Source organism: Diabrotica undecimpunctata, chromosome 5, assembly GCF_040954645.1.
Source record: "Diabrotica undecimpunctata isolate CICGRU chromosome 5, icDiaUnde3, whole genome shotgun sequence".
In the NCBI taxonomy this organism is placed as follows: Eukaryota; Metazoa; Arthropoda; class Insecta; order Coleoptera; family Chrysomelidae; genus Diabrotica; species Diabrotica undecimpunctata.
Genome location: NC_092807.1, coordinates 41,475,305 through 41,496,236, shown reverse-complemented (window position 1 = coordinate 41,496,236; position 20,932 = coordinate 41,475,305). Strand labels below are relative to the sequence as shown.

The following is a 20,932-nucleotide window of genomic DNA, read 5'->3' as shown; positions in this document are numbered from 1 at the left end:
AAAAATAAACCCGATACGTCCTTTGTCACTCAACAACCAATAAAAAATGTATGAAGTATAAATTTTTCTTAACATCCTTACAGTCCAGTGTTGCATTTTCGCAACCGCCAATTATCAAAAAAATTGAAGTTTTTCATTTTTTATACATATTTTATATTTTTGTTAATTTTGTGACTTTTAGAGCATGCATTTTTCATAAATTAAAAAAAATACACATAAATAGTTCTAGGCATAAATGGGTTAGTATTTTCTCTAATTATTGATTTAACTGCTAATAACACTGATTAAATATAACTTACATCCCTCTTTTCGAAAAATCATTGAAACCATTAAGACGAAGCTCTACCTTTGAAGGAATATAGTTACGTTTTAATTGGTCTATTAGGCAATCGGTTAGGAATGACAGTATATTTGGAATATAAACTAACTAGAAGGGTGCGTAAAACGGTAACAGCAATCATCACCCCGTCTCCCACAAGTCAAAATATTCACCCCGACATGCCAATGTACGAAATCGGAGAGTAAAGAGGGTTCTTATGAGAGTCAAATACCATTTAGGGAGTGTTAACATGTTAATTTCGATCAAATAACTTAATAAAGCAGTTCTTGTTAGATGCATAGATATGTAATTGTTATTTGTGTATGTATTACTCTCTCAATCAAACGAAATATTCCTTTTGTTGTTAATATCTCTACAACAAATAAATTATTTCATAAAATTAATAATTAGTTTTACTTTATTCGATACCTCTTGTGCAGCAATATATAATTGGATCTGTAGTTCGCCTTAAAACTAATTTTAATATAGTGAGCTTTAAATACCATATAACTATTAAATGACTAACGTAGTTTATACTAATTTTTTTTTCTTTTTTGTTTCAGGTAAGAATATGTGTATCTAAAAATTAGTAGGTAAGAATTATAATTTTCTTTTAAACTGTTGAATACTTTTATTTTCAAGTAATCTAGGGCAATTTTAATTTCTACGCGGGGCATCTGCCATCAGCTTATACATATATCAACCTTATTAGGTATCATTAGAGCGTCATATGCAGAGTCCCTACATTGAAATTAAATCTAAAACCATATTTCTGTTTTATTTCTTTAATCGGTTTCGAGTACTAGAAACTAAATTCACTAAGAGTTTTGCCGTGATAAACAACATGTGGAATGCAAATTGTAGATTCCATTGTCGACTAAATTATCAATCTGTCTGCTTTTCAAGTTGTAGAAAGCGCAGTGGTAAAAATTTGAATTTAGTTTTGCCAAGTAGGAAATCTTAGGATTTCTAGTGTTGTTAAAATAAATTTCATTTTTTAATATCCGTTTCTAATAGCCATATCTCTTTTTTCTTTTTCTTTCTTTTTTTCTTTTTAAAGTGCCGTCTCCCTACGAAGGTTGACAATCATAATGGCTATTTTTATTTTTTAACTTGCTGCTCTAAACAAATCAATCGATCTGCATTGATACCAATCACGTAAATTCTTCAATTAGGAATTCTCCTTTCGGCTAACAGATCTTCTTCTTTGAATCTTTTCCTGTACTATGTACCCTCTTTAATGACAGAGTAGAGGTTACCCAGGGAACGGTACTAGGCTCGGGCTTCTTGGTCGGGGTTCTTATTGCAGCTCAAATACAAAGAATTAGTTAGTGGTTAGTGGAACATTGATATTAAATCCAACCTTCTCGACATTTGTTTAAAAAATTCATTAACGTATGGTAAGAAGATATAGTGTTTTTTTTTATTTAGTGACATTACTATTATTATTGCTATGTATGGTTTGGTTTTGGATTGGTATTAGATTGATTTCTGTTTTACAATAAAAAAACAAACTCAAACACGTAAGTTACGCGTAAATCAAATATAAGCAAATATTTTGTAGTTTACAGATCGAATAATCATTCACATGCCAATGTTTCTGACAATAGCAAAATATTTTTAATTATAGTATGCAGTAGCATATATGCGGTAGCTAAAGCAAATATTAAATTTTCAATTTACAAAAACCACCCGACTGCAAGAGTAAACCTGATATTAAAATTAATAATAATTAATTATATAAATGTACTAAATTAATTACAATGCCGTTTTATTTTATTTTAATATGTAAATTAATATTTAAATTAAAATGATGACTCGCTAATATGTATTAAAGAAGCATTTGATTATCTAGGAATAACTATGACAGTTTTTTCGGTTTTCAATTACGTTGCAAAACTAAAAATACTTTTGAAAAGATAATAACCGCAGATACCCTACCATAGTAATACATAAATAGTTTAATAAAAGCAATAAAGTTTTTTTCTTTTATTCAGTACTTCAGTACTTCGGCACCAACAACAAATCTAGTATTCTAATGTCAAAAGAATCATCCAAAAGTTTACCTTCAAAATCAAAGTTTAAACCAACTAAAACATATACGTTGTAGATAAGTAATTCCAAACGGAACAAATTATCATCTTTATTGTTGGGTTGTCTCAGTGTACCACTTCTCTTCTGATACCTCCAGTGCCTTGCCCAATATCTTCCCAGCTTTTTAATTTTTACTTACTGCATTTAGCTTTTCGTTTTTTTACTCGTTATGTCATTTTGTATAGATATAATTAAAGATATAACAAAAAGATATACCTTTTTTACCTTTCTTAAAAATGCAACATTTCAAATCAACATAATTTTGGCAAAACTTGACGCTCATCTTTAAGCTCATATGCTGTCTTTCCCCTTGTGGTGATCAAGAGTTCCCTGTATCTTCTCATTTTGTGCAACACCATTTTGTTTGTAATATGATTGGTCTATAATATTTTTAAAATTCTTTTAGAAAGTTACATCTCAAAAGCTTTCAGCTTTTTTATCAAGTCAACATTAACAGTCCAAGCTTCGGCACGATAAGGAGGAATACTCAGAAATTTTCTCATCTTTAAATCAAGCAATCAATCAATTAGTTTATAACGTTGTACGCCGTCTTCTGATTTCCAGTCTCCATTTATGTCGGTCATTCCAAAGGTTTTCTTTAACTCTCTTCTCACTTAAGTCTCGGTCTACCCTGATTTCCCTTTCCATGCGGTGTCCAGTTTAATACTTTCTTTGGTATTCTGTGTTCATCCATTTTTTGAACGTGTCCATACAATCTTAGTTGATTTATTCTGATGTCCTCTGTTATATTGTGCTTAACACCCATAATATCTCGTATTCTTTCGTTTCTAACTCTGTATAATGTTGATTTTTCAGCCGCTCTTCTCCAGAAGTCCATTTCTGCTGCTTCTAATGCTATTAAATTTTTTCCTTTTAATGGCCATACCTCACTTCCATATGTAACAATGCTTTTTCTAATTCCCATGTATCTGCATTTTCTTTTCTACGTCTTCATCGCTTGCTCGGACTAGATCTTAAACAAAGCAAGAGACACGCAGTATCCTTGTTTAAGTCCTTTGCTGATAGTGAAACCCTTGGATACCTTCTGACCTTTCTTTATTTTACTTGTGTTGTTCTTGTAGAGGTCTTGAACAGCCTTGATTAAGGTTACAAGAATATTTGTTTTCTCGAGAGCTTCCCAGAGTTTTTGATGTGGCACACTATCATAAGCTTTTTTAAGGTCCACGTAGAGTAGATGTATTGGTTGATTTTGTGCTACTTTTTTTCGATTAGCTGGGTAACAGTACTCCTCTTTAAATAGTAGTCTTAATTCATCCATTCTTGATCGAATTACTGATTTCGGATTTAAATTTTTAGTAATGCAGACTCTAAAGTACTTCATTTTGTCCACTTCTTCAATATCTTAATTTTTTATCTGGATCCTTGTTATGACTTTACCCCTCTTTCTGATAATCGTGATTTTTGTTTTCTTTATGTTTGTTGTTAAAACAAACTGTTCCCTAGTATCACAAACTCTGTTTAGTAGCATCTGAAGGTCTTTTTAACTTTCAGCGATAATGACTGTGTTGTCGGCATAACGAATGTTATTTGTATTTTCTAAGGAAATCTTAGATTAGTTAAAAATCTAATAGAACCATTGTTCACTTCAGGAGTTAACCACATGTCATGTAGTTGTACTTGACGGTAATCGGTCAGTTCAGAATCAAAATGAGTCAGAAATTATAGTTGATAAATAAAACAACCCGACAGTCGATTCGTAAAAAGTTCATTGAATGATAAGCCTCAGAATATTATCAAAAACATATCCTTACATCATTACTAACAGTTTGACAAGAAGTAACATAACCTAAAAATCAAATTTTTTTCTTTTCAAATCTTTAATATTATATTAGTTCAGAAGCTTATTCACTCCACTTATTCAAGGTTTGACAACAAATAAAAATAAAGATCTGATACAAATTAACAAATACGTAGTTAAATTGACAAATTCGATAAATTCTTAAAAGTATTTGACGATGCTCTCGTGAACAAATCGGTCAATTGATTGCTTGAATTGACATAGCTTATACATATATGCTTGTTTTCAGACTCATCTCGAACAAGGTGAATCCTAATATCAATATGTTTTGTTCTGCTATGAAGTTTTTGTGCCTGTGTTAGCTTAATGACAGATTGATTATAATCAAAGATATTGACAGGTGACACATTAATTCCAATCTCTTTAAAAAAAAATTGGGGCATAAAGCTTCTATAATACCAAAAGACAAGGACACATATTCAGTCTCTATCGTTGATTGTGCCACTATGTTTTGTTTTTGGCCCTTCCAGGTAATAGGGCCATTGCCTAGTATAAATATATATCCAGTAGTAGATTTTCTTGTATCTAGACAGCCAGCATAGTCTGCATCAGTGTAGCCTATTACCTTGATATGTTTAGTTTTTCTATACATAGCTTTGCAATAAGCAGTATAGTTCAGATATCTAAAAATTCGTCTTACTGCTTTCCCATGTTCATCACTCTAAGCATTACATAATCTGCTTACCTGATTAACTTCAAATGTAGTATCTGGTTGACTGGTGGTTGCTACAAATGTTAGTGAACCGACAGCCTCACGATGTGGCAAAGATTTATAATAATTTAAAATATTTCCTTCAGACAACCAACGCGCAACGGTATGCTAGGCTCAGCAGTAATCTTTAATGGGTGATTAATCATATTAAATTTAGTAAGAAGTTTTTATATACAATTATGTTGATGAATAGCAATTGTACTCGCACTAAAATCTTGTTTAATGTCAAGTCCAACAAAATGTAATTTAATATTTAAATTCACAGTAATCTTAAACATTTGCTTTAAAATTTCTTCTTCTTCTTATGGCGCCGTCTCCTTTCGAAGGTTGGCGATCCAAATGGCAATTGTAGTTTTGGAAACTGCTGCGCAAAAGATTTCTGCGGATGAGCGGTCGAACCATCTCCTTAGGTTCTGTAGCCACGAGCTCTGGCGTCTTTCTACTGATCTTTTGCCCTGTACTTTTCCTTCCAGTATAACTTGAAGTAATTCATATCTTTCGCCTCTCAACGCATGACCCAAGTATTGCATTTTCCTCTCTTCGATTGTTCTTAGTAATTCTTTTTGTTTACACATGCGACGAAGTACCTCAACATTAGTAACTCTTTGTACCCATGAAATTTTCAACATTCGTCTGTATATGTACATCTCAAAGGCATCTATTCCTTTTTCTATTTCAGAGTTTATTGTCCAACTTTCACAGCCATATAGTAAGACAGAAAAAACGTAACATCTGATCATTCAGATTCTAAGCTGTAGATTAAGGTCTGATCTTGTAAAAAATGTTTTCATGCTCATGAATGTTTTCCTTGCTTGTTCGATTCTTGATAGGATTTCTTTTTTTTTTTTTGGATTACACTGACTATTGATATTTGCTTCCAAATATTTTATGGAATTTACCTGTTCTATTATTTGACCCTTGGCACACACCTGTACGTTTATTGGTGTCTTTAAAAATACTAAAGTTTTAGTTTTGGAAACGTTTAAATGTAAATCGAATATTTCGCTGTGGTAAACTACCGCATTTATTATATTTTGTAGTTCTTGTGCGTTGCTTGCTATTAAGACGGTATCATCAGCATATCTGATGTTGTCTATGCTGATTCCGTTAATCTAAATTCCGCCTTGGACCTCGTCTAATTCTTCTCTGAATATAGACTACGAATACAAATTAAACAGTAGCGGTGATAAGACGCATCCCTGTCTCACTCCTCGTCGGATTTGTATGTCTTCGGATGTTGTGTGCTCTATTTCAATTGTTGCCGTTTGGTACCAGTATAGTTCTGAGATAATTCGCAAGTATTGTTCGTCAACTCCAGTTGTTCTCAGTATTTTGATCATATTTTGATGGTTAACGCAGTCAAATGCTTTTCGATAGTCAATAAAACAGGCATATTCATCTACATTCATGTCTCTGCATCGTTGCGTTTAAATAATAAATAAAATACTTTCAGATTTTGACATGACAAGTCCATCATCAACATAACTTGCTAAATAAGTTTTTTTTTGCAAAATTACCAACAAAAACATATTGATCACTTTTTAATTGGTTTAAGACAAATTTATTAAGAAAAGATACAAAAACTTTTGGTTCCATTATCTTGGTGATTGCTTAAGTCCATATAAGCTTTTATTCAATTTACACACTAAGTTCTGTGGCTTCTTACTTTCAAAACCAGTTGGCTGCTTCATATACACATAATCTGGCAAATCAACATAGAGAAATGCAGTATGTACATCAAAATTAGCAAGTGTAAAGTCCTTTTCCACCGCTGACGATAACAAAATTTGCACCATACCGTCATACCGACAACCGGCGCGATAGTGTCTTTATAGTCTATTCCACGTTCTTGCATAAAACTGCGAGCAACCAGACTTACTTTATAGCGAACAGGATTACCGTCTGAGTCAGTCTTAACGCGATAAACCCACTTATTGGCTATCGATTTTGCACCATTGGGCAATTTTACAAAGTCCCATGTGTTATTAAACTTAAGGGCATCTAGTTCTTCCTACATTGCTTATTGCCACTTACTAGAATTCTCACAATTTATTTAACCTTCATAATTTATAGATTCAAATACTTTACAGTAGTTTTCTACACCATAATAGTCAGACCTAGACAGTGTATTGCTGTTGCATAACTGTCTGTCATTAATACTATCATCTTTAGCATTAAAGAACAGATTACAATCAAATCCTCGTAATCATGACTTATTGCTTTAGATTACTAAGTTTTGACATTTCTAAACTCTCTTCTTTGTCACATTCTTGAATATTATACATAGCACATAGTCTCTTTCTTTACTTTCATCTAAGATTTTAAATTTTAACCTAAAAATGTCGTTCTTTTTTTCAATTGTTTTATCTTTATTAAAATTTACATTGTAGCTCACTTTAATTATTCTCTTCTTACAATCTCAAAGTCTATAATTTAAAAAATATCCATCATATCCAACAAACAATAATTTTCTTGATTTTGAACCAAACTTTTTTATGTAACTGTGACGGTATCAACATGTAAGCTGTACTGCCAAAAACTCTAGTGTGCTTTAGATCTGGTTTTCGTCCAAATCACTTTTTATATGGAGTCATGTTTTGTACTTTACTTGAAGCTGTTCTATTGAGAACATACAAAGCAGTGTTTACAGCTTTAATCCACAATTCTTTTGGCACATTTTTGTTGATAAACATGGCATGGTCCTCGCACTTTTAACAATTGTTCTTTACTGCTTCTAACTGCTGCAGTTTTGTTGAGGTGTATATAAAGATCGACATTCATGTAATATGATGAGATATAAGGTTAAATGATAGAATAAATGAACTTTAATCAAATGAAAGAAAATAAATTGTGCTCGATATCTGCTTTCATTTGATTAAAATTTATATAATACACCATTTTTCCTGATAAAATCCTGTATATCACTATTTATTTATTCTCCTTTACCTTAGTCAGTTCTTAAAAACTTAGTCTCATTACCAGCTTGATTTTTAATCAGCATTTTAAAATCTTTAAACTTGTTGAGAACATCTGGTCCACATATATGGAAAATATTTACTGGTACGCATACATCTGTGTAAATCATTTCATCTGGTTTGTCTGATTTGCTTCTTGTAAGACTTTTATGGGATTTTCTTGACCGCTTCTCATACCGCTGTGTTTCAGAGAAAAAATCCTTCTTTGACTGCAACTCGCTTATTTTTTACTAAATTAGTTGCTTTATAAATTGTACTGAAGTTAAATGCCCCACACCATCATGCAATAACTTTATTGATGTTTTGCAAGCTAATACAGCTAAACAGTCCATGAGGGGAAAGCCAGTAAGATTTGTGTACAAGGACTGGATGTTTTGTAGTTTAACTGGTTATTGCTACAATTGTGATACATATTGAGGATAATCAGTGGATTAATCAAAACGAATTATTTTACTAGTTACAATTTAATGTAAACTTTAAAAGAGATTGGCTTTAGAGCAACAGCATCAGCAAAATAAAAGCGTATAAACGAAAGTCCTTTGCCACCTTTCACTGTAATGAAAAAGAATAATCGTGGATATTTCGAACATCGCTTTGACAAAAGAATTCTACTTCTGTTTATTATATAGAAGGACAACAATGTGGTCACAATGGCTTCAAATTATGATAGTATTAAACCACTTTCAGAAGTGAACCGTTGGTGTGCTTCTGCCATAGGAAAAATTAATGTTCGCCCACTAAAACTTTTCTCAGCATGCAATGCGTCAATGGGCGGTGTTGATCTCTTTGACCAATCGGTTAATAACTGCCGAATCAGTATACAAGGTAAGAAATGGTGGTGGCCCATTTTTACCCACATGCTCAACTCGGCTCTTGTTCACTCGTAGAGATTATAAATATTAGCTGGAAATAAATAAATTGATCTTTTAGCTTTTCAACGAGATATGGTACGTAATTATTTAAGAATTTTTGTGAAATCTACTTATTCTAGAAAACGACTAGCACGATCTGTACAAATGAGTCTAAAAATGCCATCAAAGAGTATGTGGGACTTATAAAAATAATTAAAAATAATTAATTAAATGAATTGTGTGTGTGTGTGTGTGTGTGTGTGTGTGTGTGTGTGTGTGTGTGTGTGTGTGTGTGTGTGTGTGTGTGTGTGTGTGTGTGTGTGTGTGTGTGTGTGTGTGTGTGTGTGTGTGTGTGTGTGTGTGTGTGTGTGTGTGTGTGTGTGTGTGTGTGTGTGTGTGTGTGTGTGTGTGTGTGTGTGTGTGTGTGTGTGTGTGTGTGTGTGTGTGTGTGTGTGTGTGTGTGTGTGTGTGTGTGTGTGTGTGTGTGTGTGTGTGTGTGTGTGTGTGTGTGTGTGTGTGTGTGTGTGTGTGTGTGTGTGTGTGTGTGTGTGTGTGTGTGTGTGTGTGTGTGTGTGTGTGTGTGTGTGTGTGTGTGTGTGTGTGTGTGTGTGTGTGTGTGTGTGTGTGTGTGTGTGTGTGTGTGTGTGTGTGTGTGTGTGTGTGTGTGTGTGTGTGTGTGTGTGTGTGTGTGTGTGTGTGTGTGTGTGTGTGTGTGTGTGTGTGTGTGTGTGTGTGTGTGTGTGTGTGTGTGTGTGTGTGTGTGTGTGTGTGTGTGTGTGTGTGTGTGTGTGTGTGTGTGTGTGTGTGTGTGTGTGTGTGTGTGTGTGTGTGTGTGTGTGTGTGTGTGTGTGTGTGTGTGTGTGTGTGTGTGTGTGTGTGTGTGTGTGTGTGTGTGTGTGTGTGTGTGTGTGTGTGTGTGTGTGTGTGTGTGTGTGTGTGTGTGTGTGTGTGTGTGTGTGTGTGTGTGTGTGTGTGTGTGTGTGTGTGTGTGTGTGTGTGTGTGTGTGTGTGTGTGTGTGTGTGTGTGTGTGTGTGTGTGTGTGTGTGTGTGTGTGTGTGTGTGTGTGTGTGTGTGTGTGTGTGTGTGTGTGTGTGTGTGTGTGTGTGTGTGTGTGTGTGTGTGTGTGTGTGTGTGTGTGTGTGTGTGTGTGTGTGTGTGTGTGTGTGTGTGTGTGTGTGTGTGTGTGTGTGTGTGTGTGTGTGTGTGTGTGTGTGTGTGTGTGTGTGTGTGTGTGTGTGTGTGTGTGTGTGTGTGTGTGTGTGTGTGTGTGTGTGTGTGTGTGTGTGTGTGTGTGTGTGTGTGTGTGTGTGTGTGTGTGTGTGTGTGTGTGTGTGTGTGTGTGTGTGTGTGTGTGTGTGTGTGTGTGTGTGTGTGTGTGTGTGTGTGTGTGTGTGTGTGTGTGTGTGTGTGTGTGTGTGTGTGTGTGTGTGTGTGTGTGTGTGTGTGTGTGTGTGTGTGTGTGTGTGTGTGTGTGTGTGTGTGTGTGTGTGTGTGTGTGTGTGTGTGTGTGTGTGTGTGTGTGTGTGTGTGTGTGTGTGTGTGTGTGTGTGTGTGTGTGTGTGTGTGTGTGTGTGTGTGTGTGTGTGTGTGTGTGTGTGTGTGTGTGTGTGTGTGTGTGTGTGTGTGTGTGTGTGTGAGAGAGAGATGGCATTAGACAAAAAATCTTTTTGCCACAGAAAATGGAACGGAATTGTTTTGTACAATTTCAGAATCGTTAGAATATAATACAGGATATGCCCAAGTCTTCTTCTTCCTATGCCGTCCCCATTAACGGAGGTTGGCGACCACATTTTTAAAAGCTTCTCTGTCTTTTGCAACGTGGAATAATTCGTCTACAGTCATGTTTGTCCAGTCTCGAATATTTCGCAAGTATATACCTATATTTCTTATAAGAAACTAAAACATCTTCATTTTTACACAATATTTTATATTTTTGACTCCCGATTAGCCTATTAAACTTGTATAAGTACACCTACTTTTTGCTAAAAATCAATTTTTTTATGTTAAACAAGTAAATTTTTGCTATTTAACTCAGGTTCAACAAGGACATTAAAAAAATGTTATCGAAAAAATAGCCGTGGGATCAAATAGGTAGAGGAAGAGCTTCTGATTAATGTGTCCTGCCTATTCTTACATATATGGCACAGACACACTTAATAATATTTTCCACCTAAGAAGACCGCTTTACAATTAAATGCTGGTAACTTTATTACTAGCGGACCAGGTAAGCGGCGATATATTTTACACTACCTTTATGAATAACATTTCACTGCTCTGTTGTTTCAATGGTACGAGTACGGAATATTTATTTATTCGAGTAATATATATTTATTTAAACAGTAAATTTATTACATGTTAATTTTTTTTTAATTTCTTCTGACGTATCGTATAATGTAAGTTTACCTAATAATCAAAGTTATGCCTTTACAAGAACATATTATTTGAAAAATACGAAGTAAATACCATGTGTCATATTAATTGTAATCTCCTTTATACACACTTTAAAAATTTGTTTAGTAATGTATTTCTTAAATTCACTCAATCATTAAAAAATGATTCATGCTGTTTAAAAATATCTTTCTGTTAACGACACTGTCATCGACAAGTAGAACAAATTCAAACGACATCATATTTCTCTTCTGTTTATCGTTAAAAATTAACTGATGGTCGTGGGTTGTATTGGTGTTATTTAATAATAATTGATAATTAATAAAATACATAATCAACAAAAATCTTATTTAAAACATGCGAACGGTTTTTGCAATCACAATCAACGTTTATGCTGGTTTAGCATTGGCTGTTAAATAATTTGTGTTCAATTGTTTCGTCTGTTGTACAACCCTCGTCCTTTTTAGGGTGTAGTAGTTGTATATAAGTACCTGTTTTTTATAGTAGTGTAGTGAAGCGGTACTTTAAAGTAAAATGAGTCATTTGGAAGGCAATAAAATACAGTCGAAACGTAGAGTGTTATTTCCAGAAGAACGGCGTTTAGTTCTAAAAGTCGAAAGTTATTTCAATTCGGAAAAAAATACTATGGGTCCATTGACATCTGTTATGGCAGTTCAAAAATGCACATGCGATGCTTGCGGTATCTCAGAGAGGACATTCCGAAGAATTAATAACATGAGTGAGGATGAAATAAATAAAGTAATCATGAGAAATCGTCGACATTCAAAAACTTTAGATTTGCACCAGTCAATTAAACTTGCAATTAAAAATAATATTAAAGCCACAATACATGTAACAGTTAGTGTTGTGTTACAAAAAATAAAAGACAAGGAACTGTGTGATATTAGTTTAACAAGTTTGTGGAGAGTGCTGAAACATTTAGGTTTTCGATATTAAAAGACAAATAATAGACAAGTATTGTGTGAACTCTCTAATGTTCTTTCAACACGGTGGCATTTTTTAATGAAAATACATGAACAATAAAATGTCTGATAGTCCGGGGCAAGTTGTATTTTTAGATGAAACTTGGATTTTCGTTACATTATACTTCATGCTGGAAATGATGAGGGTTTTATTCCTGACGCTAGTTTAATTTTTTCGTCCACAAAGAATACAGGTGATTACCATGGAAATATGGATGCAAATATTTTTGAAGAATGGTTTGAAGAAAATTGGAGCGACCATTCCATGATGGTGTTGTATATTGCATCCTACCACTCAAGAGTATAAGAGAGATTTCCTTCAAGTAGCTGGACAAAAAAAGAAAGTTGTGATTGACAGAAAAGAAAATTTCTCACAGTGACATATTTTTAAAAGTCGATTTATTTCAAAGGTGTGGAGAGCACAAAATTTCAAAGGAATTTTTACTAACCAAATGGCTTTTAAATATAGCCATGAAGTTCTTCGACCTCCGCCCTACCATTGCCACTATAATGCAATTGAGTTAGTTCAGGGTATAGCCAAACATTTTTATTATAAACATGCATCCAAAACAACAGATGATGCTAGCGTTCTTTATGGCTAGTTTATGGAAAGAATCGCTAGAACAAATAAAGGCAAAACAATGACAAAATTGTATTAGACATACGGAAGACAAAATCGTTCAGTCTTTTCAAACCGAGCGAGTCATAGATGAGGTCCGGCCTCTAATTATTCGGATAGACAATTCAGATAGTGACGACTCTGATAGTGAAATATCAGACAGTGATTAGCACAAATCGTTTGCTAAAAAGAAGTAACAAAAAAGTGTTTCGGGAATTCAATTCAGACTTTGTGGTGTGTTTTAGTTAAACGATTAAGTACCTTTGGTCTAATGACTTTACTGCATACTCTTAATAGCTTTGGTATTAATTACTGGACTACACTCGTTTAAACATTTTGTTTAGCTGAAAACTCGGAAGTGATTTAGTGCCAATTTGTTTTAAGGTTATATTTAATACAGTGTCTGCAGAAAGTAAAGTCTTGGATGTATTTTATTCAAATTTGGACATACCAGCAACTTGGCAAGTATTTTCCAATTTAACTGCATGCAAAACCATTTGTATTATTTTTACTCTACGCAAAATAGAGACTTATAGAGACATTGATGAACATTTGATGTCGACAAATAATTTCGAGTATTCCAAATATTCCGTCCCACTTCTTTTAATACGCCATATATATACATATTATATTTATTTTATTTGCCTTTGATAGAGTAAAATCCAATATTATTACTGAACACAAATTACAGGAAATTAAATATTTTTACTTTTTAAGCGATCGGAATTAAATATTAACGCCCCACTGTTTGAGGCTCACTGATCATATCTTAATTACATATCGCCCGTAGTAGGGTAAAAGGAGTATATCATAAGGACATCTGAATGAAAATTACAATGTTATTGTTGGGCCATAGAAAGGTCACTGTTGGGCATAACGTTGAGTGCAAGGTTTAGACAGGAAGAAATTGGTGGGAGAGGGGTGGAAAACATTATAGAGCACATAGGTAAATTTAAATAGGAAATGGGCAGGACACAACATCGTTTAAGTAAAAGGTAGTAGCTGGACCAAAAAATCTTGAAGTGGAGACCGAGAGCGGATAGACGAAATTTGGGAACACCATACATGAGATGGACTGACGACATAAAGAGAACATGTACCAACTTGATTGCAACAGCGCAAAGTAGATCTAAATGGAAGTTATGAGTTCGAGGAGGCCTATGTTCAACAGTGGATAACTATGTGGGGCTTGTATGTCTTGTTGGGCTTGGTACCAGCTTCATAGAGTGTAGATATACTCAGTTTACCCGAACCAACGCAGGTAGAGTTGTTTGTTAGCAGCTTAACACTACAAAATATGGAAATTCCCGCTAGACGCACCGAATATTTTAATATCAATTACACGACAGATCTTGGAAGGTATATGGAGGCAAGCAGCGTACAGATTTAAGAAATGTTATCTGTCATTAAGAAGAACAATGAGAGGTCACATCTATGTCCCGTCCTGTATCTCCATTGATAATGCCTTACGTAGTTGCAGATGAAAACAATAGGTTCTGAAGAAATCCTATAAACACCAATAATCGGTGTAATAGTCTAACCAGTCTATAAATCAGTAGTGTAAATTATGTTGTTAAATTTTTCAATGACTGTCATATAGTGTGAAATTTGTACATAATTAAAATGGTGCCCAGAATTTATAACTTAAATTATGAAACTATTTTTGCTTAAACTTTCTGTCAGATAGTAATTTTTCTAAAATAAAATTCCAAACAGGCCTTATTTGAAGAACAATTATTAATCGAACACGAAATCCTCAACAAAGTCTAATCCGTAAACGGAATCCCATTTTTAAACGTAATCGACTTGAACTGAAAACAAAGTAGCTTCTCAAAACAAATCATATTGGATTATGGCCATTTTGGAGTTTCCATTACTCATTCAAATGGAGATAAAGGGGATCACCATCGACCAAATTGATATACTTTTTAAAATGCGCAAAAAGCTTTTACGAGACTCAAAGCCGGCTTGATATAATGATAGTCATTTTTTTATAATTGGTAATATTGACGTTTATCCTTTAAGCAATTCCGACACGCTAACTAAAAATTAATATGCGGTTGGTTTAAATCAAAGTATTGTATTTCTTTTTGTTTTAATTTCTTTAAAATTAACGATAAAAAAATTTTTATATAAATAGATATTTGGAATTTAAAAAAATAGTCACCTTTTAGACTCATGCGTCATGAGACTAAATAAATTAGAGTCTTTCTGTCTTTCTTGGTCTATTTATTATTGTTTCTGAGCTACGGTATATTTTCCAGCTTCGGCTTCCTCCTTCAGTTGGCTTCCATTCTGATATAAATTGCAACTGGTCAAATTTCTCAGATAAGATATCGACCCAAAACTACGAACTAAGCTTTAATAACCTAATGAACCAAGTCAAGTTAACTAAAAAACGTTTATTTACACATCATATGTTTCCGAATGTTATACTTTAAATTTTTACAGTATATTTTATTCTGCATTAAAAATATAATTGTAAGTTAGTCTAGATCAACGGTGCTCAAAGGGTCGATTGCGATCGACCGGTCGATCGCCAAAGTTTTTGAAGTCGATCGCGATTCACGGAGAAAATACGGGAACTGTTCTGACTCACCACACGTGCATGATCAAAATATTTATGATGCTATCTCTTCACCCGAAAGTTGCGATAATGCCGATTCGGCATATAAGCATTCACAGATTTTTAAACTGGGAGTGTGCTGAGTCGGCATTGTATTGCTGTTAGTCAAGTATTAATCATTCATTACTAAGTTATTACTAGTAAAACATTTTGTAATATATTATTTACATTAATATTTGAAACTCGATATGAGTGCCGCGAAAAAGAGTAAAACAAATTTCAATAATGCGTGGGAAGAAGAATTCCTGTTTAGTATGGCGAAAGATAAGTGTGTTTGTCTTGTTTGTCGGTCTTCGGTTGCTCTGCCCAAACGCAGAAATTTAGAACGGCATATAAAGCTTTGAATAAAAACTAAGAAAATGATTTTCCGAAAAACAGTTTGTTTAGAAAACGGAAAGTGCAAGTCTTGAAAAGTAGTTTGAAGACGAAACAATCAATGTTAACTAGGCCTGTTAAACAATCAGTAGCTGCAACAATTGCATCGTCTAAAATTTCTCATATTGGCTTATATAAACCATTTGAAGATGGAGAAGTAGTGAGGGAAGCATTCATTGAGGATGCAAATGTATTATTTGAGGACTTCAAAAATAAAACAGATATAATGTCTGCCATCAAAGAAGTCCAGTTATCCGCCCAACGGTTAATAGACGTATCGAAATCATGGGCAAAGATTTGGAAAGCCGAGTTAAAAGTGATATTATGAAGTGTATGTACTTTTCTTTGCAATTTGACGAGTCAACCGTCGCTGATACCGCCCACTTGTGTATTTTCATTCTAATGGTATTTTCTGACATGTTGGGTAAAGAAGAATTGTTATTAATGCTGCATCTGAAAGAAAAAACTCGCGGAGAAGATATATACAACGTTTTTATAAAGTTTGTAAAACAACACGAGCTATCGATTTACAAACTCGTGTGTATTACAACAGATGGTGCACCATTCATGACTGGCCTTAACAATTGATTTGTTGCATTATGTCGAGCTAACGATAACTTTCCATCATTTTTTTATTTCATTGCATCATTCAACAGCATGTTTTGTGTTCTAAAATTTTATATACGACATCATGAAGATGACAACAAAAATTGTGGATTCAATCAGAGCGCAAAGCTTGCAACGACGTTTTTTAAAGCGCAATTGGAAGCTAGCGACTCTGCGGAACACACTGATTTACTTCTGCACACAGATATGAGCTCTGCAGTTCACAGCATTCTTTGGATCAACATACTTGTGTGAGTCTGCATTTTCCCATATCCCTTCATGCTTGCGTTTGGCCCTCGGTAATTAAGTACTATCATATGAAATACATGTGGATGATATACAGTGCCATGCATCAACATCCAATTAAAGTTAATATGAAAAACATGACTTTAATTACAACTCTCTGTAGTTACAACTTTTTATCAACTAGAAATGTGCAATAAATTTTTTATTTTGTCAAGAAAGTCACTAGAAAAGTTACCAAATACATCTTCGTTTTTGATTGATCGTATCGGCCTTCCACGGTAATCCAAAAATATTATATTATACCAATACGTCGCTAAAGAGTTCTAAAAACAACTGTTTTTTATATAAAAGCAGACTAAAAATCTAAAAATTAAAAGAATAACGCAGAAAAGACAAAAAATCGCCGATGTAACTTAATTAACTTATGAAATGCCATTAATGTCAAAATTTCATAACATTGGAGTAAACTTGCCTGAGGTTGGACCAATTACAAATAAACATTGTGGCGCGGTAAATTTGAATTACTCCTCCTGGTTTAAAAACAGGGTATAGCAGTCGATCTCCGGACGCTTGCAGTTTATGTGGTAGATCCATGCAGTATAAGTCTGAGCACCACTGGTCTACATTCTACGTAGTAGAATGTCTTTGTTAATATTTGTGTTAAATAAAATATTTTTTAAAACTGTATTTTAGAAAAAGTCTTATATATTTCTCGCAGTCAGATTGGATGGTCAAACGGGCGTTAATGAATATAACTCTTGGTTCGTTTTTACGATTTTTTGACCATTTAAACCATATTCGCGAAGTGAATTCCAGTTGGGCGAATTGAGTAATCTGATGAGAAGATTCGTACTTCTATACTGGAGGGACTCTCAAGTGAATGCTGTGAGTGTCTTTAGGTTCAGTTCCAAAGCAAGGTATATTATGGACAAGATCACTACTGTAACGAAATAGCCCATCTCCGATACGTCATAATTCTTAGAAGGACGAATCTAGAAAACGTAAGAATCGGATTTTCAATAGCGCCCGTCTTTCGGACGGGAGACAATTAGAGGTGGGACAACGCCAGAATGTTCTCGAAAAGTAACTTTATTATATATATGTAACGTTGTTAGGAGTGAGTTTAGTCGATAAGAGAGTACCGAACTGTAAAGTTATAAATAAATATATGTATATAAATTCGAACCGCTCGTTTTATTTAATCTCGCTACAATTGGTGTCACGGTGTGAGGATAATTGATTTGTTTAAAAATAAATTCAGCAGTGACTTTTGAAAAAGACTTTTGAACATTTTAAAAAGTACGCGTGCCTGACCAAAGATGCTGCTAGTACAACTCTCAGTAAAACAGTTGCGTGAGCAGCTAGAAGAACGCGATGAAGATTGGAGCGGGTCCAAGAAGATCCTCCAAGAACGACTGAAGAATATTCTTAACAAGAATGGAGATGACCCAGAGACATTCCATTTTCAGTCAGAGGAAGAAGCAGTTTTAATGAAGATAGAAGAAACTTCTAAAAAAATTGAAGAAACTTCTAACAAAATTGAAGAATCTTCTAAAAAAACTGATGATAAATTCGAGACTGTTTCCAAAAGATTCGATGAAACGTCTCAAATGATAGAAGAATCTTCTAAAAAAAATGATGATAAATTCGAGACTGTTTCCAAAAGATTCGATGAAACGTCTCAAATGATTGAAGAATCTTCTCGAAAGAATGATGAAAGATTTAATGAAACGTCTCAAACTATTAAAGAAATAGCTAGACAAAACGACGAGAAATTCGAAAATATGTCTAGAAGATTCGACGAAGTATGTAATCAAAACAATGACAAATTTGAAGAAGTCACAAGAACATTCGATAACATACAGAAAAATGTAAACAACGTAGAAGAAAAGATCAAACAATTAGAGAGCATGATAACTAATACAAAAGTGCTACCACCAGTTAATACAATAGCCTTAGATCCGGTAGTGAAAGAAGAATCACCTAGAGACGAAACAACACATAATATGAGATTCAAATTGCCACCATTTGATGGAAAGTCTTCTTGGTCCATATACCTTAGACAATTTGAAGCTATTGCGACAGCCAATCATTGGACAGAACAAGAAAAAGCTGTTTCCTTGACTGCTGCTTTACGAGGTGATGCTGCAGATATCCTAAGATCGATTCCCAAGGGTCAAGAAAAATGTTACCAGACCTTGTTCACTCGACTAGATAAACGTTACGGAGATGCCCATCTACAACCAGTCTACAAAGTACAAATAAGAAGTAGAATCCAACGAGCAAGTGAGAGTTTGCAAGAATTTGAAGCAAATATTGCTCGTATAGCGCTGTTGGCCTATCCAGAGGCACCAGACAACGTTTTGGAAGAAATCGCTGTAGATGCCTTCGTCAATGGGTTAAGAGACATTGAACTACAGAAAGCTTTACGACTAGCAAGACCGAAAGTTTTAGATGAAGCGCTCGCTATTGCCTTGGAACATGAAACAGCTAGTCAAGTTTCACGGAGCTATCGAGTACGAACCTCTGAAGAGAGCGACGAACAAAACGAGAAACGTCTGGAGGAAATCGTACGGAAAGTAGTTCGCAACATGATGCCGAAGAGACACGAAACCAGATGTTCGAATGATGGCGACGTAGGTCACATTCGTCGTAAATTGCAAGAAAATAATACAACAGTCAGAAAGCTAGAACAAATGGAACACAGGGCTGGAAAGAGTCATTCAAATGATGATGCTCAGTCAAGACGGGCATACAGTGCAAATCGTAATCATTGTCTTGAATTAGAAGAACGACTTTGCCCCGTGAGACGAACCGCCGTCATTAATGATCAATGGCAGCCTCAACAGCTACAAGACGCTCAAGCAGATGATCCATGTATAAAAAGAGTATTGGATTGGATGCGTCGAAGTGGAAGACCTTCTTGGCAAGACATTAGTGCATGTAGTCCAGAAGTCAAGTGTTACTGGAGCCAATGGAATTGCCTAGTGCTGAAAGATGATCTTCTGTATAGAACCTTTGAGAACGATGATGGTACAGAAACTAAGCTTCAGTTGATTGTACCTAAAAGTAAAGTGTCGGAAGTTTTACGTCAGTTGCATGACGGTTCATCAGGTGGACACTTTGGTATTACGAAGACTCTGCAAAAGGTTCGAGAACGGTTCTATTGGGTGAACTGTAAAGATGATGTAAGAAGATGGTGCCGGAAATGTGAACTGTGTGCAACCAGTAATGGTCCAGTTGGTAAAAAGAGGGCACCCATGAAACAGTACAATGTTGGTAGTCCTATGGAAAGAGTAGCAATCGACATTGCAGGTCCACTTCCAGAGACGAATGATGGAAATAAATATGATTCTCGATGCAAGAGTGAAAGCTATGAAGTAGGTGATCTTGTTTGGCTTTATAATCCACAACGTCGTCGAGGCTTGTCTCCCAAACTGCAAAGACAATGGGAAGGTCCGTATGAAATTAAAAAGAAAATAAATGACGTAATATACCGAATTAAGAAGTTGCCGAAAGGTAAACCAAAAGTAGTTCACATAAATCGTCTTGCACCATATGCTGGTTCAATTGAAACAGAAGAAGCACGTACCCTTCAACATAAGATCAAATTACGCAGAAAAAAAGAGTGCTAGATTCGGCGTGACCACAGAAGTTCAGCAGGATCTTTTTAGTGTTCCGCATAACGTCTCTCTAGCCCACTGTGTTGCCCAAGATCTTGAGATGACTAAAGGAATCTCATCCGTATTTTATAAGAAATTCGGTCGTTTAGACGAGTTAAAAAACCAGCAGCCTAAAGTTGGAAGAGTACTGAGATTAGAAGATGGTTCTCGATCTTTGCTGTATATGGTGACCAGGAAGTCGTATACAGACAGGGCAAGCTACGAGGATATATGGCGTGCTCTAACTAATTTGAAGAAAATTGTGTGCAATTACGACATCAAGAATTTGGCCTTACCCAAAATAGGCCATGCACTAGATAATCTGGACTGGAAGATTGTCAGAAGCATGCTTGAAGTGATCTTCCGAGAAACCGGCGTACGAATTACTGTGTGTTGCATTAACCCGATGAGATCGTATCCTTCAAAGTCAGTAGACTGTTATTTCTTTCTAAAGGGTTCATGCAGAGCTGGAGAGTCCTGTAGATTCCGCCATCCTGTGCCTACATATAGAGTTGCTGATCGGGACAATCAGATTTAAGAGGGGAGCAGTGTAACGAAATAGCCCATCTCCGATACGTCATAATTCTTAGAAGGACGAATCTAGAAAACGTAAGAATCGGATTTTCAATAGCGCCCGTCTTTCGGACGGGAGACAA

General features: G+C 34.9%; 1 protein-coding gene across 1 annotated transcript; it reads right to left on the bottom strand.

The window, feature by feature from the left end:
• Positions 1-3,023: 3,023 nt before the first annotated feature.
• On the bottom strand, positions 3,024-3,338 carry LOC140442160 (uncharacterized). Its single transcript, XM_072533239.1, has one exon. The coding sequence runs from the start codon at positions 3,336-3,338 to the stop codon at positions 3,024-3,026; it is 315 nt and encodes a 104-aa protein (XP_072389340.1).
• Positions 3,339-20,932: the final 17,594 nt, after the last annotated feature.